Source organism: Bos taurus, chromosome 20 (genome assembly GCF_002263795.3).
Source record: "Bos taurus isolate L1 Dominette 01449 registration number 42190680 breed Hereford chromosome 20, ARS-UCD2.0, whole genome shotgun sequence".
Lineage (NCBI taxonomy): Eukaryota > Metazoa > Chordata > Mammalia > Artiodactyla > Bovidae > Bos > Bos taurus.
In genome coordinates, this window is record NC_037347.1 from 18259248 (window position 1) to 18277996 (window position 18749).

At 38.8% G+C, this 18749-nt stretch overlaps 1 protein-coding gene across 2 annotated transcripts in view; it reads right to left on the reverse strand.

The window, feature by feature from the left end:
* Positions 1-18749, reverse strand: part of NDUFAF2 (NADH:ubiquinone oxidoreductase complex assembly factor 2) — a 163456-nt gene that overhangs the window by 51760 nt on the left and 92947 nt on the right. For both annotated transcript variants that reach the window (XM_059878804.1, NM_001077029.2), the window contains 1 exon segment: positions 233-273. In XM_059878804.1, coding sequence (XP_059734787.1) covers positions 233-273 — 41 coding nt within the window.

Sequence of the window (18749 nt, forward strand, 5' to 3'; positions counted from 1 at the left end):
TTTAAATTGTTATCACTTCACTTAAAATTTTATATAAATTTTGTTACATTCCATGATTTGTACATTTATTACGAATATGTTTGAAATTATTTTCTATGGAGTAAAATTAACATTTTGGAGAGGTGGCATCACACATGTTTTAGAGGTTTCATGTATCTCTGAGAGTACAAACTCAATTGAGAAGCACAGCATTACAGACACGTATTTGAATATTTTCCTTGTGTATTCTTACCTCCATAGTAGGCGGGGTCTGTCTTGTTTTTCTGATCCAAGCTAGAAAGAAAAATAATAACTAAATATAAGTTTTCTATAAACTGCACATTTTATTTACCCACGCACGAAACAAATATGTATTAAACACCTGCTATATATTGTTTTAGGGCTTCCCAGGTGGCGCTAGTGGTAAAGAACCTGCCTGCCAATGCAGGAGTCATAAGAGACATGGCTTCGATCCTTGAATTGGGAAGATCCCCCGGAGGAGGGCATGGCAACCCACTCCAGTATTCTTACCTAGAGAACCCCATGGAAAGAGGAGCCTGGCAGGCTATAGTCCATGGGGTCACAGAGTCAGACACGATTGAAGCAACTTAGCACACACGCATGTTTTAGCCACTAGAGAGACAACAGGGAACCGAACATGTGTTCCCTCCTCTTCTGGAGCATATATACTGGCGAAGGAGCATATATACTGGTGAAGGGGCCACAGAAAGGAGTCACCAAAACATACGTCAGGTATGATCTGTGTCATAAAAAATATGTGAGTGTGGGGAGAGTGTAAAGGGGACAGTTTCATAACTAAAATCATACCTCATAAGCATCTGAATTCAATTTAGTATATAATGGCATACAGGCCAAATGATAATGCGGTAAACTACAAGGCAACATTAAACTTATCCTGGTAACGTTAACCAATTAGTGCTCAACATATAAAAGAATGGATGGAGAAAAGTTTTCATTTTCAGAGACTTCTCTTCTATTCTGTTCTGGCAAGCAGTCTATCTCCTACGGTTGGTATGACAGGCCTTAAGCTCCAACACTTGGGAGATGAGATGCACAGCAGAGAGTTCATACTTGTCAAGTGCCTACTGGACACTGAATACTGCGTTAGATGCTTTACAGCAACAGGAAGGGAGTGGAGGCAGCTGCCTCTAAGGAAGTGTGTCAGAATCACATGAAGACATATAGTACAGTGCTTAGGAGAGCAGAGGTAGAATTTTGGGGTTCAAATCCCCACTCAAGTACTTACTAGCTGTGTAACCTGTGGCAAATTATTTAATTTTCTAGACATCAGATTCCTCATCTATAAAATTAAGATACTAGTGTCTACATTTTAGGGTTATTGTGAAAGTTACATGAAATAATATATATAAATTCTTAGTTCAGAGTCTGGCATACAATAAACATACAAGTCTAAGTTTTTGCTACTTTTCAATAAACCTGTATTTTTTTTTTCATAACAGACTCCAAAAAGCAAAGATCAACAAAACTTGCTTGACTTATGAAGACATATACTGATATACTTGCAAGGAATATGGTCTTTGAAAAGTAGAAACTATTTTATCACTTTAGTTGGTTCAATCTTCATTACAAAATTGTGAAATATGCTTATTTGATAGAAAAATTAAATAACTTTCCCAAGTTTACACATTAAATAGTAATGGTGGAATTTGAATCCAGATCTGACCCTGTCTCTGGCAGCAATAACCATCCATGCTCTACTAAGCAGTTTCTCAAAGTTTATAAGCAACAAGCAGGGAACACTAAACTAGGAAGAGGAATAGGTCACAACACGAACTACATGTCAGAAAATAAGCATTTTTAACCCCATTTTACAGATTGGGAAACTGAGGTTCAAGAAGATCAGCAACTTGCCAAAACTCACATATCTGGCAGGTAACAGACTGAGAATCAAATGTTGGTTTACTGCTAAGTCACTTCAGTCGTGTCTGACTCTGTGTAACCCCATAGACGGCAGCCCACCAGGCTCCGCTGTCCCTGGGATTCTCCAGGCAAGAACACTGGAGTGGGTTGCCATTTCCTTCTCCAATGCATGAAAGTGAAAAGTGAAAGTGAACTCGCTCAGTCGTGTCCGACTCTTAGCGACCCCATGGACTGCAGCCTATCAGGCTCCTCTGTCCATGGGATTTTCCAGGCAAGAGTACTGGAGTGGGGTGCCATTGCCTTCTCCAAAATGTTGGTTTAAATGGCTCTAAAATCTGAGCTCTGTCCATTCACCAGCCACCTTTTCTTCTGACGCGTTAGCTCCAGTAGCCTGTCTACTCCAAGTAATAGCAGCAGGACCCATTCTCATGACAAGCCCAGTAGTGAATGACTGTGAGGGAGGAAAGAGCAGCATTCAGTTGTGGGCCTGTGACTGGTTACTTCACCCTGCTCTGTTCGCTCTGGCACTAACCCCATACATGTATTTTCAATACAGTACCCAGTGTTTTGCCTTCTCTATCTATTCCTGTTTCTGAACTTCTATCCGCGTTGTTATCATCTGCATTCTCTTCTTTTTGGCTTCCAGCTCTATTTAGTTCATTTTTAGCTACAACTTGCACAGATTTTATATTCCTTTCTAGGCTGGAAGTTTGTTAAGGGCAGAATGTATCCATGCGAGATTTATTTATCTACCACCTAAATGCTTTGAAAGAGTAGGTACTTAAATACAGTTTTTGAATGAGTACTTCCACTGTAAAAATATTCACTGTAATGGGATTTTGACCTGTATTAAAAAAAATCCAGCTTAGCAATATCAAGATTCTTCTGCACAATCAAGGAAATAAGTAAGCTATGGAATTTTTCAACTGTCTCTTTATGGTAAAAATATTGTCTATATTTATGGGCACTCTTCTCCCTAGGAAAGAGACTGCTTTTAAAATAATTCACTATGAGCCATGTACCTTAAAAATGTTTTAAGCAATAAATATTCAGTTCTGATTAAGATTATAAAGTTAATTCAGAAAAATCAACTGCTGGGGGGGGCACACTGACAAACTATAGACTGCAAGCAAAATTGTAATGCGTGGCTTGCTTTTTATTTTTTATTTTAATGGCTGAAAAAATAACCAACAAAGAACAATATTTCATGACATATGAAAATTACACAGAATTCAAATTTCAGTGTCTGTAAATAAGGTTTTACTGGAACACAGTCATACTTCCTTATTTACATATCTATTATAACTTGTGCTACAGTGGCAGAGATGAGTAAGCTGTAACAAAGACCATACGGCCTGCAAAGTCTAAACTATTTAGCATCTGGCCCTTTAAGGAAAAGTTTGTCAACTTCTGTGCTAGGGCTACCATTAAGTATAATCCTTTTAGCAATTATATATCTTGATTTTAAAACACTTTCATATATTATCAAAACACTTTGATAAATTACCAAAAATGTCATTATTATTACACTTTTTTCACTTTGCTGTACACCTGCATCTAACACAATATTGTAAATCAACTATACTCCAATAAACATTAAAAAACAAAACAAAAAAACCCGAAAAAACGATTACACTTTTTACCTGATTGCTATGTATTCTAGAGTCTGTGAACACTAGCACTGACATTAGATCATCCAAAAAAGTATACTGGCACAATAACACACTGGCACTATGAGAAAAACAACAATTTGTCTTACTGATGAGTCTATCAAACAGAATTTTCAACTTTTGTTTTCATAAGGTTGAGAAAAGAAAAAATACTTCAGTAGAATCTTAAAATTTTCTTAAATCTTAAAATTATTTTAAAATTTTCTTAATCTTAAAATTTTCTAATCTTAAAATCCAAAAATTTTAAAAATTTTATGTATTTATTTATTCATGGCTGCACGCGGGCTTTCTCTAGTTATGGCAAACAGGGGCTACTCTCTAGTCGCGATGTGCAAGCTTCTCATTGGGCGGGCTTCTCTTGTTGCTGAGCACAGGCTCTAGGTGCACGGGCTTCAGCAGTCGTGGCTCGCAGGCTCTAGAGTGCTGGCTCAGTAGCTGTGGTGCACAGGCTTAGATGTCCTGTGACATGTGGGAATCTTCCAGGACCAGGGATTAAACCTGTGTCCCCAGCATTAGCAAGTGGATTCTTAACCACTGGATCATCTGGGAAGCCCTCAAATAATTTTTTTTTTAATTCCAAGGTAGATGAATAGGTTGAAGAAACTCTGATATGTGTTTTTCTAAACCCTACTGGTTTTGTATAAGTTTATAAAATTCATTCATAGATATAAAATTAAGTATTAAGGTAATATATTAATACAACCTAGACTATTCCATTCTCATCAGAGACTCTTCTCTAAGGAAAGATATCAGGGCTTCCTTTAACTTTGTTTTAAATGGTTCAAGGAAAAGAGATTTTTATTTAGATAGATACATGTAATTTCTGAAATAAATAATCCTACAATATTTATAATTCTACAATAACCAGATACTTGAAATGTCTTCTTGAGATGATGGTTGATGCCTGTTCAGTGTTATGTATCCAATAAAGGTTACAGCTGGAAATTTTCAATGTTATCACTCATTTATATAATCATCCCTAGTTTCCCCATCACTACATACAGCAAAGGAAATGTCTTGCTAAAGGCTGGCAAAGGTTATAAGGAGGAAGGAACAGAAATAAGCACTAATATCAAATCATTACATTTCTTTTTTTTTAACTCAGAACAATCTGGAACTGAACCTCTATTCAATTACAAATTATGTAATGATTTTGCCATTGCTAATTATATTTGTATGATGGATTCTGTATCAGTCTTCATTATAATGTAACTATTGTTTGAACAGAATATAGCAAGTTAACTGGACAGTTTATGCCTTAAGATCCTAGCATTCTTTTACCAATGCTCATTTGCATTCTCATCAGTATGCATGAGGTTTTCACTGAACTTTAATACTCTTATTGGAATATAACACACTATAATGAGTGTAGAAGTGAACATGCAAGTTGAATATCCCATTAACCACTAAAAAAGACTAGAAGATGCAGGTAGGAAAACACTTGATGAGGCATACCTTCTTCAAACTTCAGTAAGAACTGAAAATGGCTAATACACTTTTAGAAGTAGCATCAACAGGGGTTGAGGTAAATGAGACCTTTATCACTAGATTCAGTAGGTGACCATTCAGAACGAAATTATAGGTTTACACACCATAAAGATCATATATAAAAAAGAAATCTGTATAAACTGTATTAAAAAAAAGAAAAAAAAAGATATTTTTAACTATGAAAACTCTTCAAATAATATATTATAAAATGAGTTATTTTCTAATTATTGACTCTGAAAAGTTTCTTAAGGATGTTATTAGATTTAGTTGGCATAATTAAGTTACAAATGTTGTGATGTTCATGGCTATTATTGTTCGTTTTCCTTAATCAACTTTATTGAGGTATAATTTACATACAATACAGTAAAACCATTGTAAGTGTGTAATTCCATGAGTTCTGACAAATGCATACAACTGTGTGACGAGCACCACAATCAGTGTATAGAGTATTTCCATCACCCTAAAAGTTCCCAAGTGTCTGACTACATGCAAACACTCACCTTAACTCACCCGTAGCCCCCAACAAGTGGTGCTTTCTGTCACTGTTGATTACTTTTGCTTATCTACAATTTCATATACGTGGAATATTATATTATATACTCTTTTGTGCTCAACATGCTGTTCCTTTGTTACTGTATACAGAAAACAGACTCTGAAGGTAGCCTGACAACCCCCACCACTTGGTGATTGTGTCTCTGAATGATCTCTTCCCCTTGAGTGAGCTCAGAACCTGTGACTTATTTCTAACTATGAAAATATGGCGAAGGTTATGGGATGCACATGCTTGTATGATGATGTTACAGAAAATATGGCAATCTTCCTTGTTGAAATCTCTCTTTCCCTCGCTGGCTGCAAGGAAAAAAAGGTCATGTTGGGGAATATCATGTGGTAAGTAACTGCTGGTGACCTCTGGGCGGTTATGGTGGTCTCTGGCCAACATCAAGCAAAAAACTGTTTCTCACAGCCCTGCAACCATGAGAAACTGGATGCTGCCAACAACTACACGTGTGCAAAAGTGTGTCCTTCCACACTCAAGCATCCAGATGAGAATGTGGGACAGGCTGGGACCTGTGACCCTTTGTTGCAGTGCTTGCCCTTGGACAAATGTCTCCTGCAGCAACAAAATACAAAGAAACTATGAGGGACTAAAAATAACTACGTGCATGCACAGTTGGGGAAAATTATGAACAACAAGACATAAAAAGACCAGAAGAAAGAGCGGGAGCTATTGTTTAACAGGTACGGGATTTCAGTTTTAGAAGATGAAAAGAGTTATGGAAATGGATGGGGTGACAGCTCTACAACAAAGTGAACGTATTTAGGACGACTCAATTGTACACTTAAAAATGATTAAGATAGTAAGCTTTATGCTATACATATTTTAACACAATTAAAAAATAGTGTTGAAAAAACTGACTATCCATATCCATGTCCAAATTGACTGATATCTACACCAGGCACAAAATATAATTCAAAATGAATCAGAGATATAAATGTAAAACCACAACTCTATAACTTCTAGAAGAAATCACCAAAGAAAATATTTGTGAGCTTGGGTTAGGCAAAAATTTCCTATGTACAACAGTAAAAGCATGATGAGGCATAAAAGAAAAAATGATAAAAAACCTGATTTCATTAAAATCAATGTGTCTTCTTCAAGCAGCACAGGGAAGAGAACGAAAACACAGACTGGGAAAAAATACTTGCAAATCACATGTGTGGTAAAGACTTGTAAAGAGGACATATGAGAAATTCTTAAAAGGAAACAAATAGGGGGAAAAAAGCCAACCAAATAAAAAATAGCTGGGCAAAAAGAAGAAGATATACAGATGGCACAGCGGCTCTACTTAACAATTGCTATCAAGTGTAAATGACCCCAGTGTCTTTCAGCTGGTGAACAGATTAAACACACTGGTATATCAACATGATATAATTCTACTCAGCAATAAAAAGGAATAGACCACTGATTCACACAAGAACAAATGAATCTCAAATGCATTAAGCTCACTGAAAGAAAGCTGTCTTCCGCTTCTACCCAAGATGGAGCAACAGGGACAAATGATATGAAACAGCAATTTTCCAGACAGTGGACATCGAGTAATAAATGCAGTGGTCCCTGGGAATGTAAAACAAACAAGAGTTTACCCTTACAATTGCCTCAGCTCAATGCTCTGACAGTTTCTAGGCTGTGGCAACAGCGAGGGGATCCAGCCAAAACCCACCATACTACCTAAATTATGGAGATGAGGCTGAGAGTCCAGGGAGAGCAGGGTGGCTACAATTCACAGGATAGACTACCAGACAGGAAACTGCTACAGAGAGCACACTCTGGATGGAGATTAGCAGAAGACCAAGTATTCAGCAGAGCACTGGTCAGTTCAGGGGAGTGAGGAACTCTGGACGTCAGGAAGAGAACCACTTGAAATGCTCAGAAGGAACAGAACTCAGGATTTGCACAGGGTCAAGAGCAATGTCAATTCCCACCACCCAGAGTGGAAAACCTCATTATTGATGGGGCAGAGTAGAGTGCTGAGAAACGATCTGCAACGACAGTGCAGAATTATTAGCTGCAGATGAAACTATGCTCTAGTCCCATCTAACAAATCTTAAAAGTCAGCCCTGAAAGGATCAACCTGTTTCCCAGTAATGTAACTGTCTCAGAACAAAGCTCAAATATACATACATATATATATATATATATATACACACACACACACATGAACACAGAAATATCCACTATCCAATTAGGCAAAAATTTTAAATGTCTGACATCCAATCAGATATTGCCGAGCAAACAAAGAAGCAGAAAAACACTTCCCATACTGAGGAGAAAAAAAATCAACTTACCCAAACCAACTGAAAACAGATACAGATGGTAGAATTAGAAGACAAGAACATTAAAACAGTTACAACCGCATCCCATATGTTCAAAAAGCTAAGGGAAAGTTTGAACATGTTAAGCAGAGACCTGGAAGATATAAAACAGACCCATATCAAACTCGTAGAGATGAAAACTACAATGCCAACATGAAAAATACTCCGGATGGATTAATAGTTATTTGACATTGTGAAGGAAAAGATCAGTGAACTTGAAGACACAGGAAGAGAAACTATACAAACTGAAACTCAATGAGAAAACAGTTTCTATAGGTAAACAGAACATCTGTGAGCTGTGACATGCCTTCAAGCAGCTCAACGCTGCGAATGGAGGACCTGAAAGAGAGGACAAAGCAGGACACAGGAAAAAATGTTTGAAGACATGGTGGCCAAAATTTTTCTAAATTTGATGGAAACCAAATCAGTAGGTCTAAGAAGCTCAAGAAACATCAAGCACAAGAGATTATATCATGGTGCATCATAATCAAATTGCTCAAAACTAGTTAAAAAAAGAAAAACTTTAAATCAGCCACAGGAAAAAAATACATATCACATACATACGGATAAAGATAAGCATGACAACAGATTTCTCAACAGAAACTTCCAAGTAAGGTAGAATATGTTAAAACTACGGAAAGCAAAGCAGCTATCAACCTAGAATGTTACATGCAGAGAAATATCTTTAAAACATCTTTTAAAAATATATCTCAGACATGCAAAAGTTGAAAGAGTTCAACGCCAGTAGACTCACATTTAAAGAAATGTTAAAGGAAGTCTTATAGACCAAAAGAAAATAATTCCAGATGGAAATCTGCATCTCCAAACAGGACTGAAGAACATTAGAAATGCTAACAATATGGATAAATGTTATATTTCCTTATTAATTAAACATCTCTAAATGCTAGCTCACTGTTTCAATAAAAATAATGATGTAGACTGTAGATTATAACATATGTAGAACTAAAATATATGACAGTAACAGAAATGTTAGAAAGAAAAAATGGTCGTATACTTCTATAAGGTTCTTGTACTCTGCATGAAGTAGAATAACTACATAAAGAAAGACTCTGACACATTGAAGATCGTAGTCTACAAGACCTAAAGCAGCCACTATAATAAGAAATCAAAGAAATATAGCCGATAATCCACAAAGGGAAATACAACTGAATCATAAACAAGCCTCAGAACTAGAAGCGGGGAAAGATCATGACGGTGGAACAGAATACTGTGGAGCTCACGTCCTCCAACAAATACATCAAACACAGCTGCACGTGGAACAATTCTCATAGAATACTTACTGAACAGGGTCAGAAGATCTCACGCATCCAAAGCTGCAAGAATGATCACCATGTAACTGGGAAGGATGAGAGGGGGAAAAAAAAAAAAGGAAATAGGGACAGGACCTGAGCCCCTGGGAGGGACCTGTGAAAGAAGAAAGGTTCCTTTACCCTGGGAACTGCCTTCAACAGCTGGGAGATTAGCCAGGACAGACAGGGCCCTCCGGAGGCTCAGAGAAAAGTGCAGCCGCTGGCTTGTGGCAGACAGAACCAAGAAGGGCCAGCACAGATGGTCCTGACCACCTCACTGCACTACCCGGCCCAAGATGGGAGTCTTCTGCTGGTGTGCACAGGGGCTGGGTGCTGAAACTCGACTTCAGTGGACTGCCCTGGGGAAAGGACTGGGGCTTGCTGCCCAGAGACAGTCTGCAGCGTGGCCCAGGCCTCAAACAGGGGTGTGCAAAGGCAGGAGACTGGCCAGCTATCAGAGCCCCACACAGCAGCCTCACTCTCTTTCTCAGGTACTCAAAGCAGGTGTAGCTCCGCCTCCAAGAGGTCTGGCAGTGTGCAAGTGCCTGTGGGCGGCCTACATGTGGAGGTGGGGTTGAAATCCGAGCCTTGTCCCGTATGTCTTTGGAGGATTTAGGTGCTGGCGCCTCTGTAAGCTCAGCGCCCTCAGGACATCCGAGGGAATTACTGGTACTCCTGTGGGTGTGCAGGTCTGGCACTAGCAGCTGCAGGCTCTGCAAGTGTGCACATGTACAAGTGCAGCTGGATACTGGGCTGACCCTGCAACTCCCACAATGGGGCCAGGTGTGAGAATACACGCAACTATGGCAGGTCCTAGTACCTAACTTCAGCGGATCTGTGCCATCAGAGCTGTGCTGGTGGCTGTGTGAGCCAACTGCCTGCATTCCAGTGGGTGAGGAGGGGCCCGGGTCCGTGCCCACAAGAGTGCACGTTGTAAATGCACACATCAGGCGGCTGGCAACACCACAGAGTGCATGTCTTGGAATTCTCGGTAGCTCCTCTCCCAGTGGAAGTACTCTAGTCCCACCTACCTCACGCCGCAACTCAGAAACGGACCTGGGGGCTTCTACTCCAACTAGTGGGGAGCAGATGCTGCCCCAGACAGGGCTGTGACAACCATAGAACAAAGAAGAGACCCCGCTCAACATCCAGTTGCAGGCTCTGGTCCCCTCAATACTGATGACATCCCCTATCAAGGGATAATGGCCAACAGACACTGAGGAAAACTGTAGTAGGCATCCGTTCTAAAAACATCCCTGTGAGGTACCATTTCACACCAGTCAGAATGGCTGCGATCCAAAAGTCTACAAGCAATAAATGCTGGAGAGGGTGTGGAGAAAAGGGAACCCTCTTACACTGTTGGTGGGAATGCAAACTAGTACAGCCACTATGGAGAACAGTGTGGAGATTCCTTAAAAAACTGGAAATAGAACTGCCTTATGATCCAGCAATCCCACTGCTGGGCATACACACTGAGGAAACCAGAAGGGAAAGAGACACGTGTACCCCAATGTTCATCGCAGCACTGTTTATAATAGCCAGGACATGGAAGCAACCTAGATGTCCATCAGCAGATGAATGGATAAGAAAGCTGTGGTACATATACACAATGGAGTATTACTCAGCCATTAAAAAGAATACATTTGAATCAGTTCTAATGAGGTGGATGAAACTGGAGCCTACTATACAGAGTGAAGTAAGCCAGAAGGAAAAACACTAATACAGTATACTAACGCATATATATGGAATTTAGAAAGATGGTAACAATAACCCTGTGTACGAGACAGCAAAAGAGACAGTGATGTATAGAACAGTCTTATGGACTCTGTGGGAGAGGGAGAGGGTGGGAAGATATGGGAGAATGGCATTGAAACATGTAAAATATCATGTATGAAACGAGATGTCAGTCCAGGTTCGATGCATGATACTGGATGCTTGGGGCTAGTGCACTGGGATGACCCAGAGGGATGGTATGGGGAGGGAGGAGGGAGGAGGGTTCAGGATGGGGAACACATGTATACCTGTGGTGGATTCATTTTGATATTTGGCAAAACTAATACAATTATGTAAAGTTTAAAAATAAAATAAAATTTAAAAAAAATAAATAAATAAAAAATAAAAACATCCCTGACACTGAAAAATCTTAGACTCACATTCTCAATACTGAAAGTCTGAGATCAAGGTGGTGGCAAGGTTGGTTTCTTCTGAGGCTTTTCTCCTCAGCTTACAGATTGCAGTCTTCTCCCCGTGTCTTCACAAGGTCCCTGCTCTGTTCACACCTCTGTCCTAATGGACTTTTCTTATAAGGACATTAGTCATATTGGATTAAGACTTGTCCTGAGGACCTCATTTTAACTTAATAATCCCTTTAAAGACTGTCTCTAAATATAGCCTGAGGTGTGCTCAGTTACTCAGTTGGGTCCAGCTCTTTGTGACCCCATGACTTTTTAGCCCATCAGGCTCCTCTGTCCCAGGCAAGAATACTGGAGTGGGTTGCCATTTTGTACTCCAGGGGATCTTCTCGACCCACGGGTCAAACTCACTTCTCTTGCATCTCCTGGATTGGCAGGTGAATTCTTTACCACTAGCACCACCTGAGAAGCCCCTAGTCTGAAGTACTGGGGGTTAAGACTTCAATACAGAATCTGGGGGTACCCACTGTAGCTATAACAACTAGGAATGAAAGAGATTAACACCACACAGCTTCTGAAGCTATTAAAAGAGAAATAAGATAATACTATGGTCTGTTTTATGCCCCCCGCAAATTGGAAACTTAGATGAATTGGCAGATTCTTTGGAAAATACAACCCTGCAAAGATCATTCAAGAAGAAACAGATAACCTGAATATCCTGACTAGTAAAGAAATTATGCCAAACTGCTTCAGTCATATCCGACTCTTTGCAACCCCATGGACTATATATAGTCCACGGAATTCTCCAGGCCAGAACACTGGAGTGGGTAGCCGTTCCCTTCTCCAGGGGAATCTTCCCAATCTAGGGGTAAAACCCAGGCCTCCTGCCTTTCAGGCAGATTTTTAACCAGTAGAGCTACCAGGGAAGCCCTAAAAAAGTAGTATAACTCAACACAAACTCTTACAGACTTGTGAAGAAGGAATACATCCAAATGCATTTCACAAGATCAGCATTACTCTGATATGAAAATCACAAAAAAAAACAAGAAAAAAAGAATTACTAACTAGTATCCCTCAAGAATACAGATATAAAAATTTGAAATAAAATTTTAGATAACTCAAAAATACATTTAAAAAAGTAAAACATAAGGAATAAGACAAGACTGTTAATTCTTATCTCTTCTCTACTAGACAGTTTATTGGAAGTTCTAGCCAATGCAAATCAGTGAGAATAAAACAAATTAAAGATATCCAAGTTGGAAAGAATTAAGAAAAATGTTTTATTCACAAACAACATGATCTTCTACATAGAAAATCTAATGGAATTATTTTAAAAAGGCTACTATAATTAGTAACTGAATTTAGCAAAGTAATGGATACAAAATCAATATATAAAAGTCTACTGATATTTATTCGATAATGAGAAATTAAACTTGAAAAAACGTTATCATTATGATATCATCAAAAATATGAAGTGGTTAGGAGAAAATCTGACAAAAAATGTGCAATATAGGTACAATGAAAGCTACAAACTGATGAGAGAAATTAAAGAATGCCTAAATTAAATGAAGAGATATACAATGTTCAGGGTCAAGAGAGCCTTATTGTTAAGATATTAGTTCTCTGCAAAGAGATCTATAGATTCAACACAATCCCAACCAAAAACCAAGGAGGTATTTTTACAGAAATTAACAAAGTGATTCTGAAATCCATATGAAAATACAAAGGATCTCAAATAGCCAAAACAACTTCAAAAAAGAAGGACTAACAGTACCTGATATCAAGACTTAGAAAGCATGTTGATGGATGGCAAAACCAATACAATATTGTAAAGTAATTAGCCTCCAATTAAAATAAATAAATCTATAAAAATAAATAAATAGCAGGGGGCGGGGAAGAAAGCTGTGGTACATATACACAATGGAATATTACTCAGCCATTAAAAAGAATACATTTGAATCAGTTCTAATGAGGTGGATGAAACTGGAGCCTATTATAGAGTAAAGTAAGCCAGAAAGAAAAACACCAATACAGTGTGCTAATGCATATATATGGAATTCAGAAAGATGGTAATGATAACCCTGTATGTGAGACAGCAAAAGAGACACAGATGTATAGAACAGTCTTTTGGACTCTGTGGGAGAGGGCAAGGGCGGGATGATATGGGAGAATGGCATTGAAACATGTAAATTATCACATGTGAAACGAATCACCGGTCCAGGTTTGATGCATGAGACAGGGTGCTCGGAGCTGGTGCACTGGGATGACCCAGAGAGGTGGGATGGGGAGGGAGGTGGGAGGGGGGCTCAGGATGGGGAACACATGTACATCCATGATGGATTCATGTCAATGTATGGCCAAACCAATACAATATTGTAAAGTAAAATAAATAAATGAAAAAAAAAAAAAAAAAAGAAAGCTAAAGTTATCAGGGAACTAAGGCCCTAAGTCAAATAGCTAGGAAGAACCTGAAGCCAGGCACTGGCCATCTGAGTGAGCCTGAAAATAGATCTTCCACAGCCTGAGAAAACCATGTGAATGAGCTTCAAAACAGAGGGGCCCTGAGAGAAGCACTGAGATGACTGCAGACCAGGCCAACACCTTGCCTGCAGGCTTGGCAGAGACCCTAAGACAGAAGATCTACCTAAGCCATGCCTAGATTCCTGACTATGGAAACTATGAGATAATATAAGTTCGTCATTTTAGGCCTTTAATTTTGGGGGTAATTTGTTAAGCAGCAGTAGATAATTAATACATGCAGCTATCCTATCATCTAATAAAGGAGATCACCAACAACTCTCAGTAATTCCCAGCCAAGCAATTTGGTTTTACAGTAGGTCCAGAGACTCTGAATTGGGACATCAGTTGATTAGAGATAATTCTAGATTCATATAATCACAGAACATCAAACATAGGTGGGGCCTTAAAGGATACTGAACCCAGCCTTTTAATTTGACAGATCAAAAACAGAGGTAAATCAATCTGCCCAAAATGACCAACATAATAAATGGACATTGGAGGACCTGAGCATAATCCAGGTCTTCTGATGCTGGGACATGCCCTTACATTAGTTTTTGAAGTTTATTTTGAAAATTATTGGTGGGTAGTCCTTTAAGGCCCCGTCTATGTCTGATGTTCCTGTAGTTTGAGAAAAGCATGTTAAACAATTATTATTTATTAATAATAATGCAATGAAAGTACTTTTATACTGAGATATTCATTATTGAGATATTAAAGCTCAACATTCAGAAAACTAAGATCATGGCATCTGGTCCCATCACTTCATGACAAATAGATGGGGAAACACTGGAAACAGTGGCTGACTTTATTTTTCTGGGCTCCAAAATCACTTCAGATGGTGACTGCAGCCATGAAATTAAAAGACGCTTACTCCTTGGAAGGAAAGTTAGACCAACCTAGACAGCATATTAAAAAGCAGAGACATTACTGAGGGCAGGAGAAGAAGGGTACGACAGAGGATGAGATGGTTGGATGGCATCACCGATTCAATGGACATGGGTTTGGGTGGACTCTGGGAGTTGGTGATGGACAGGGGGAGGCCTGGTGTGCTGTGGTTCATGGGGTTGCAAAGAGTTGGACACGACTGAGTGAATGAACTGATTCATTATTGTGTTAAGGATAGACAGGTATGGATTAATATATCTGAAAATTAATTTTTACTTGACTTTATTTAGAAATTTATTTTTACATTTTAATGAGTATGTGTGGTTAAGCAAAGTTTAACATTCCATTAAAAATAAATATTATATCAGAACCTTTCTGTCTCTTCCTATTATACTCTACTTTGCATGTATTAGGGTTCTTATTAACAATGTTTATTATTATCAACAAAAGATTAGTTTAAACTTACCAAATACAACAAAACAGGAAAAAGGAAGATAAACTGTGATCTGAATCAGAAAAATAAAACTTTTGAGATGCTCTGTATAAGAACTACATATCATAACATGGATGAAACTTAAAGGTTCCATGAAACTTTATAAGAAAGTTCAGCAGCTGGTACTATACTACCTCCCACATCTGAACCTTGAGTGTCCTTTATGTTTGGAACCAGCTACTTTGGTGTGCCACTTCATGTCTTTCTTTTAAAAACAGACAGTTTTCAGCATGTCAGCTAAGTCCCCAAAATGTTTCTTCCTCGTGTAGTTTCAATTTAAAATACATTCATGCATCAATATTGATTGAGCTTGCACTTGTTTATGTTAAGTGTTGAACTAGGCCCTAAGAATACAATGATGAACAAGGTAACGACTCTATTCTAAGGAATCTTCACGTCCAGGGAGAAGAGGTAGATATTCTACAGTGAATATTCTAAGAGAGTGTTCTACAGTGTGTTGTGTTATGTTTGGGGGGAGGCATAAAGTGAGATGAAAAACATGGAAGGAATATCCCACTTAGCACTAGAGGGTGAGGAGTGGGGTTGGAAAGACTTCCAAAGAAATTCATGTCTACTCTACTACTTGAAGGATAAGTAGAAATAGGCCTCGTCATTATGAGGTGGGTAATACAAGATAATATTAAGAGTAAAGACTCTGGAGACAGACATAAGTGAGGGTGAAGGTTGCTCAGTCGTGTCCAATCTTCCCAACTCAGGGATCGAATGTGGGTCTCCCGCATGTGGGCAGATTCTTTACCATCTGAGCCACCAGGGAGACAGATAATTTGGGTTCAAATCATGGCTATAGCTGCTGTTTGCATTTAGGGAGCTATTTAATCTCTCTGTGCTTCACTTGGAGGAATCAAAAAGGAATTTACACAAGTTATCACCACATCTACTGATCTACCTCCATCTATGACAATATACTCTACTTTTCTGCTATTCCTCCTGATGAACTTTTCATGCTCTTGTCAAAGGCCAATTCTTCCACAAGCGTATTAGATTCTGTCCCATCTTGCTTTCTCAAGGTCTTTCTCCTGCATCACTAATGCTTTCTTTTCAACTGGAACTTTCTCATCACTATTACAAAATTTGGTTACTTCTATTGTCTTTAAAAACACAATCGAATTCCTCTCAATTCCACTTTCCCACCCAGGTACACCCTCAACGTTCTCCTTTGTTTTTTACAGATAAATTCTCATAAACATTATTTATACTCATTCTCTTGAAATTCTCTCTTGCTATTCTTTTTTCTAAAGGCTTTTCTTCCTAACACTCTATAAAACTATTTTTGTCAGGATCTGTTCTTAAAGAAAGAATTAATTCTTGGTCCTCATTTGACATGGTTGATCACTTGTTTCTTCTTGAAACTTTTCCTTTTTTCCCTCCTCCTTTTCTGGCTGCTCCTTTTTGTCTTCGTTGTCTCTAAACTTTAGAAAAACCTAGGACTCAGTCTTTGAACTTCTCGCTTTCTTTCTTTTTTTCTTTATAATTCTTTTTTTCAACTGGAGTATAGTTGATTTGGGGCCTCTCTGGTGGCTCAATGGTAAAGAATTCGTGAGACACAGGTTTGATCCCTGAGTCAGGAAGATCTCTGGAGAAGGAAATGGTAACCCATCCCAGTATTCTTGTCTTTCTTGTCTGGGAAATCCCATGGACAGAGGAACCTGGTGGGCTACAGTCCATGGGGTCGCAAACGAGTCAGCCAAGACTTAGTGACTAAACAACAACAACAACAACAACAACAGCAATGGTTGATTTACAAGGTTGTGTCAGTTTCAGGTGAAAAGTAAATTTCAGGTGTTCGGTTATATATACACATATATAGATTCTTTTTAGATTATTTCCCATATATTAATAGGTTATTACAGAATTTTGAATAGAGTTCCCTTTGCTATACACTAGGTCCTTATTAGTTACCTATTTTATATACATAGCAGTGTGTATATGGGCTTTCTAGGCGGTACTAGTGGTAAAGAATCTGTCTGCCAATGCAGGAAATGCAAGAGGTGCAGGTTCAATCCCTGGATAAGGAAGAATGCCTGGAAGAGGGCATGGCAGCCCACTCCAGTAGTCTTGCCTGGGAAACCCCACGGACAGAGAAGCCCAGTAGGCTACAGACCATGGGGGTGCAGAGAGTCAGACATGACTGAGAGCGCGTGCACCCATACACAAGTGTGTATATGTTAATCCCAAGCTCCTAACTTATCCCTTCTACCTCCCCTTTTGTCTTCCATAACCATAAATTTGTTTTCTACATTTGTGACACTATTTCTGTTTTGTAAGTAAGTCTATTTGTAGTATATTTTTATACTTCAAATATAAGGAATATTATATGATGTTTGTCTTTGACTGACTCAATTCACTTAGTATGATAATCTCTAGGCCCATTCATCTTGCTGCAAATAGCATATTTTGCTCTTTTTTATGGCCGAGTAGTATTCCATTGTACCACATCCTCTTTTTTTTTAACCACATCTTCTTTATCCATACATCTGTTGATGGACACTTAGGTTGCTTCTATGTCTTAGTTATTGTAAATAGTACTGAAATGAACATTAGGGTATTTTTATGTTTTTCTCCAGATATGTGCCCAGCAGTGGGATTTCTGGGTCATACTGTATGAACGTCTCATTTTCTATTTACATATATCCTCTGTGTGATCTCATCCTATCTCCTGGCTTTTCAATATCATTTATTTGCTGTCAACTCTCACATTTTATTGCCAGTCCAAACTTTTCCACTAAATTCTTGGCTTGTATACAACTTAATATCTCTACCTGGATATCTAATAGTTATCTCAAGCTTCATTTTCAAAACTGATCTAATTTCTTCTCACAAATTTTCTCCTTCCAGTCTTGCCCCACTCAGGCAACAGCAACTGCACTTTTCCAGGTAAGGTCCAAAAGTTTAAGTCAGCACTGACTGTTCTTCTCTCACTTTCCACATCCAATGTGTCAGCAAATCCCACTGGCTTTACTTTTACAAGAGATCCAGAATGCAACCACTTCTTTCCACTCACACTGTTACTCTGGTCCCTGCCGCAATTAGCTCTTGCCTGAATTATTTCAAGAGCATCCTGTCTCCAAGGTTTATTTAGGCGCCGCCCCCCTCCCCAGCTAGTCTCTCTGCAATGCAGCAGCCAGAGTGATACTGTTAAATGTAATTCAGAGCATATGAGAACTCTTTTCAAACCTTCCACTGCCTTCCAATCTCAGAGTAAAAGCCAGAGTCCTCACAAAAGGACTGCAAGATTGGGCATCCTATTGCTTTTCTAACCTCACCTGCTACCAGCCACACTGGTTTCCACGCTGTTCCTTAAAAACCAGAAAATGCTCCTGCCTCAGGGCTTCAGCCCTGGTTCTCCAGGAATGCTCCTCTGCTACTTATCAGCATGACCAGCTTCTTCCTCTGCCTTTATTCAAAAGCCGTGTTCTCAACAAGGCATTTTTAAAAATTACTTAAAATTGCAAAACCTCCCAAACACTCCCTACTC